Genomic DNA, 6,326 nt, shown 5'->3' with positions numbered 1-6,326 from the left:
AATGCGGCTGGTAATGTCACACATTACGAAGATTTTAATATTTTATATAAAAAAAAAAAAAATATATTTAAGGAATACAAAAGTATATAAAAAAAAATATATATTTTTAAAAAATAAAATTTTTAATAAAAAAAAATTAATAAAAAAATTGAGATTTACATTATAATTTGCTCAAAAAATGTTAATGTTTTATATGTATATATAAAATATATATTTAATATATATATATATATTTTAAAACATTTGTATATTGTTAAGTTTGATTATGTTCTTGTTTTGTGTCTGTTATAAATTATTGCATAAATTACGCTGTAAATGTTGTTGATTCGTTGTTTTGTTCTTTTTTTTTTAAATTTACTCAAATTGTTCAATATTGCTTACACAATTTTTTGTGCCTTTTTTCCAAACTAATTCTTGTTTTATAAAATTTATTTATAACTTAAAATGGAAGTATAAATACTTTTTATGTTTGAATAATTGTATTAACAACTCGAGTTGTTTTTATGATAAAAATACAAAAATTTCTTGATACTTATTTCTTAGATTATTATTTGTTTATGTTATATTATCATTTGCTTCTAGGGATGGAAGAAACTATACTTAGTGGTCCAAAAAAAGATTAATGAAGCTACATAATCAAAATTTTTTAATATATTTTTATGCATATTATTTATCTTGTATATTGTACGGAGACTTATTTAAAATTTAAGAAAATTATAGTTATTAAGAGATTGTTATTATTATTTGTCAAATAATTACATATTGATATATGTAATATATGAATATTTATTAGTATATATTACATTAAAGTAATGTGTGACACGAATAAAATTTTTATAATTGAGAGTGCATTATGTCAAATAGCTGCTTATAAAGCTTTTTCTTTGACATAACAATAAATTGTCGAAAGAGCATCAGATTTTTAGTGAATCTAATCAGGATTTGTGTGCAGGAAAAAGGAAGATTTGAATTAAAAATGTTCCCTTTCCCTAATCAAGATTTGTCAAGTTTTAAATAATGACAAACCTTTTGATTCATTGTTAACTTTAATACATTTATATATACAAATATAACTGGAGCAATGTATAATCACTATATAATTATACATATCGAGTTGTTTTTTACAACTATCCTTTCGTATAAATTATAAAATAAGAAATTATATGATGGTAGTTTGAAGAAAAAACATGACATATTTTTGTATTAAAATTTTCATAATGTATCAAACGAACGAACGAAGCCACAATTTAGTGGTGATAAAAAAGATAAATTTGATATTTTTATAAATATTATTTTTACAAATAATATTTGTGTTATTTTTATAAAAATAAAAATTTTCAATTTTCTTTTTTTTCAGTAAGGAATATTGTGTATTTATGAATGAAAAAAATAATATGAAAATTTAACCTATAAACAAAATTTAAATAATCAAGAAAAACAAAGAAAACAAATATTATTTTGCTTCAAGTCTTTTGACTTGAAAAGAAAATTTTAAATTAATATATTATCGGCGAATCTATCTTTAACATTGTTTTTTTCTTTAATAAAATTCAGGATATCTACCAATCCAATTATTAATCTGCGTAATTTGCTATTATTATTAGATGAATTCTCGTCTCGATCACGACTTTGATTATTCGCTGATTATTCAGAGCATCGTGATTAAGTTATAATAAGCTTTCAAGTTCGTTCGTTTTCAATGTGCAATATGTCGAATAAGGTGATTAAGATGCCAAACACGATAATTATTTAATTATTACATATTTAATAAGTTTTCATGATCGATCATCACCTGTATATTGTATTTAATTAGATAAAAACACGAAATCGCAAGGACGATTATAATTTTTATCTATACTGATTACTTCGCTAGTTTTTTTTATCTCGTTTTAGAAATCGCGAAAGCGTTTTTCTCGTTTTCACCAAGAGCACATTTCCAATTTTGCCAGATTCGTAATAAACGTTGTTGCACAACATAGTTTCGTATTAATAGGTTCGAATTAAAGACGAACGCAGCATCCAATTTTAATTGGACGATCGTTTGTTTACATCGCTGGAGGTGCAATTTACTTAGATATTTTCTTCCACGCAATAATTCTATCTATCGCGATTATCTTTTGCCTTATGGGATGTTATCGATTTAATTTAACAATGAAAGATTTTATTTGTTCAAGATTATACTTCCCATCAAAGATTCCATGAGATGTTACTTTTCGTTTCTATTGAATTTTTTTTTTTTAAATTTAAAAAAAAATACCATTTTTTAATACTTTGTTCGAATTTATCTTTTATTTTACCACAATTAATACGCACAAAATATTATTATTATTTCCAATCTTTTTCGATGAATGAATAATTCATTTTTTTTTTTTTTTTTTTGTGAAGAATTGTTACGAGTTATTAAACGATCGAAAAATTTCAATTTTCTCTATGTTTATAATAAAATAAGAATTATAAAAAATTGCTTCTCGCAAGAAAATATATCTAAGAAGTGGAAGGAACCTTGAAAAACGTTGAAATCTTTGTAACTTTAGATCATTAGGTAAAATCGCTTGTCTGCAATATTTTCTAATTCCTAGGATTTTAAAACGATAAATGATGCCAAGAAAGAAATTCTATTTTCTGGGAAGATCCATGTCACGTTTAAGATTAGAGCCAATTAAAATTAGATGCGTAGATTATATATACGATCGAAAATTTTGTTCCATAATCCTTACATATCCTATATATAATGCGATAATACGCTCTCTGAAAACGCTTTGTTAAATTCAAATCGAGAATCGAGTGGCAATGGAAACGGCTCTTCATTTTCTTCCACATATATTATTATATATATTAATGTACAAGTATATTAACTACCAATGAATTGTATGTACAATGTATATGTATATGTACACGTATAGACACATGTGTAGTCCACACAAGAAGAATGGACAATTCGTGATACATTGTCTGATAAGTTATAACACAAGTTATTACGTCCCCTCATTCAAATGTTTTATTATGCATACAATTTATATGATCGTAGTTAATAAATCAAAAGCAATTAGAAAGAGAGAGAGAGAGAGAGAGAGCAACTATACGAAGCTATACACGAGATTTTTGTATACGATATTCAAATCGAAAGAAACGTTTCAATACGATCGAGACTTTAATATGTAATTTTAATTTTAATTTTCTTTTTTTTTTGCAATATTGGAATAGAATTAGAATTTTCTGCTTCTATGAAATTTTTTTTTTTTTTTTTTACTTCATTAAATTTTTACTTCGATCTTTTATTTAATTGTTATTTATTTAATTGTTAATTGAATACACATATGTTGTGAATTTATTAAACACACGTACACGTTTTTTTTTTTTTTTTAAAAACGACTTACTTGAATTAAAATTACATATTATCACAATTTTTATCTTTGCTTGGAAATTAAATTTAATCGTATTAATATTAATAATATGTTAATTCTTGATAAAAATTTTTTGTAAATTTTAAACTACTTCTATATCGGCTATCATCTTTGCGTTAGAGACTTAAACGAATGACATTATGACATATATATACATATATAAAAAACTATATTTTAAAATATTAAATCGTTTTTTAACACCGTATTTAACTTCATTATGCAATGAAGTTTCTTTATTGCATTGATCCAATATTAAAAATAAAATGAGAAAAGAAACTAGAAACTATTTATTGTCATAACGTTAAGCACATGTTAAGCGTCTGGCATGAAGGAGTCGATATAAACGTATATTTGATGAATGCGCGCCAGAAATGTACCAATGAGATTTACAAATACTGTTGTTAAAATAACCAAGAGTCTAAAGGTTATCTGCGGGTTATTAAAAAAAGATTTTCTTCGAACAAAAAAATATAAAGACATTTAAAGACATATTTTTTTTCTCTCTTCTAGTTGAAATAAACAAAGAAGAATCAAAAAATATTTTTCTCTGTATAATCTTGTATCCTTTGTAATTATTTCGTTATTATTTTAAATTAGTGGCAGAATATATGGTATATGGAAAAAAATTTTTATTAAAATTTAATCAATGAAAATGTTTGATTATCCGTAAAAAAAAAAGTTTTATCAGCGATTTCTCGCGTTCTTTTTCATCAAAACAAGGGACCAAATTGCGCTCTATGATAAAGTATACGATATATATATATATATATATATACTTTGAATCGCATGCAGAAAGTTCTCTTAGAATCCACATGACGCGTAGTTCGGAAGAATTTTTTTCTTAGAAGTAAATGCTGTGAATTCTACTATTGTTAAATCATCATTAATTTTCTTTTCGCATTATCTGCGTTTTTTAAAATAAGATTTACGAATATTATCATATAAATATTATTATTACGAATATTAACATATATATATATATGTTTGTTAAAAAAGTAAAAAAAGGATTGCGACGAGATAAAAAAATTTATACTATATCGATACTGTGGAATATAAAAAAAAAAAGAAAAAGTATTATCTATTCTTCGTTGTTTCGTTTCTCTTCTTCCTCTTCATGAATTCTGCATGAAACTCGATCTTTGATATCGTTTTATTCTGAAATCGGAAATATCTAACATTAGCTTATTTGAACAATTTGATTAAAAATATTCTTTAATATACATACCTGATAATATGGACGAAGCTGTTGCTGAATCAATATTCCTTGGAAATTAACACTCTTTTCTAGCTTCTTCTCGAAATAATCTTCTCTCACTGTTGTTATTCTACTAAAATAATTAATTAGATTAGTTTATTTAAATTTTCAAACCTCTTCAAACATTTAATTTTCACACTTATATAAGCCCAATTCTTAAATTCAATTAATGAACTTAATCGGTATACAGATATTTTTATAAAATTTTTTTAATTAATTTATTTAATAATTCAAATATAAAACGAAAAGAAACTATTGATTTTAAAAACACTGATTATAAATTAAAATGATGATATAATTGAAATTTTTCTATCTTGTGTATCAACAGGTACTGTGGACAACTTGACGTGGAAAGAGTCGTCGGTTCCACCAGACTCGTCGAGCAGCGAGACAGGGAAGGAGACACCGCCGGAGAGCAACGTGGTACACTTCACGGTCGGCGATGGGCCGGACGAGCCTATCAGATCGTCCAACAAAGAGAAATGCGGCATTGTCCGTTCTTACAGCCAGGACACGAACATGCTCCTTTCTGTCGAAGACAAAACTACCTCATCATTCCTCTCCAAGACGTCTTACTCGGAGAATTCGTTGGACTCGTCTAATCAGGATCGAGGAGGGCAGCAAAGAATTGTTCCGAATCCATGCACGGTCCCGGCCTCGAGCGTAACGAGCATCAATTCCGCGAGCGGCCAATCGTGTTCGAATAACAGGAAGGGGGCATCGAGGGAGGGACAACCGACATCGACGATTGACGACGCTGAAACGTTGTCGACTGATTCGAATTCCACCATGGACAACGACGATTTGAAAAAACGATCCCGCAAGATCCTGTTTGCGTTCAAGAGGAACAAGCCAAAGGTTACGTGGTGAAGAAGAGAACCTCTCGAACCTAGTCAACGCGACATAATACGATATACGTGGTATACTAATCCGTATCTGTGCAACATTTCTTACTTAACACTGATTACACTACGCGATCCAATTAGTTATTGTTATTATTGGCTATTATCGAGCCGCAACGTGCACTTAAAAGGGGGAAAAAACAAAACAAAAATAAACACATACACATACACACACAAAAGAAAAATGAAAAAGAAAAAAAAATAGAAAACGAAGTTTTGTCTCCAAGAACCGGTCGGTAATTGATTAGGCGATCACGCCCTGCCGGTACGTGTAAATAATATGTATACTATGCATCTATCACGTAATGTGTATACACATGGGATTAGAGAAACAGAGGTATAGCCGTGTAGAACATCGTTGGAGAAATTCATCGTTAACGACACTTTGGTCTGGATTATTGATGTTGAGCCATGATGTTTATATCGAGAGATTCATTCAAAATTTCATATCAATATATTGAGAGATTATATACGAAAAATAAATATTTATTTTTAAATTCTGCGGTATTTCATATGAATTCGTGCAATTGAATTTAGTAGTAGTTTAGAAACGTTAAGAAATTTCGTTTAATTGGTCTAATAAATAGCACCGTTGGCGTGTATAATTAATGTTGAGGTTCTTTATGCAGAATATTGCAAACATTGATCTATGTTAAAAAGTGTGTTGAAGAAGAAACTTCATTATAAAAAAAAAAAAAAGAGAATTGTATAGTATGAAAAGCATAATGGAATCGATATATATCAATGATTAATTATAGTAGTGTC

At 27.3% G+C, this 6,326-nt stretch overlaps 1 protein-coding gene across 4 annotated transcripts in view; it reads left to right on the top strand.

Annotated features, from left to right (window-relative positions):
- Positions 1 to 6,063, top strand: part of LOC102672462 (stromal interaction molecule homolog) — a 10,294-nt gene extending 4,231 nt beyond the window's left edge. For 3 of the 4 annotated variants that reach the window (XM_006623242.2, XM_006623243.2, XM_031514027.1), the window contains exon 11: positions 4,988 to 6,063. In XM_006623242.2, coding sequence (XP_006623305.1) covers positions 4,988 to 5,529 — 542 coding nt within the window. In that variant the 3' untranslated portion in view covers positions 5,530 to 6,063. Of the gene's footprint in view, positions 1 to 582; positions 1,106 to 4,987 lie in introns of those variants that run through there. The other variant, XM_006623244.2, reaches the window with a different exon arrangement.
- The last annotated feature ends 263 nt before the right edge of the window (positions 6,064 to 6,326 follow it).

Source organism: Apis dorsata, unplaced genomic scaffold, assembly GCF_000469605.1.
Source record: "Apis dorsata unplaced genomic scaffold, Apis dorsata 1.3 scaffold_859, whole genome shotgun sequence".
Lineage (NCBI taxonomy): Eukaryota > Metazoa > Arthropoda > Insecta > Hymenoptera > Apidae > Apis > Apis dorsata.
This window is presented reverse-complemented; position numbering and strand designations above follow the sequence as displayed.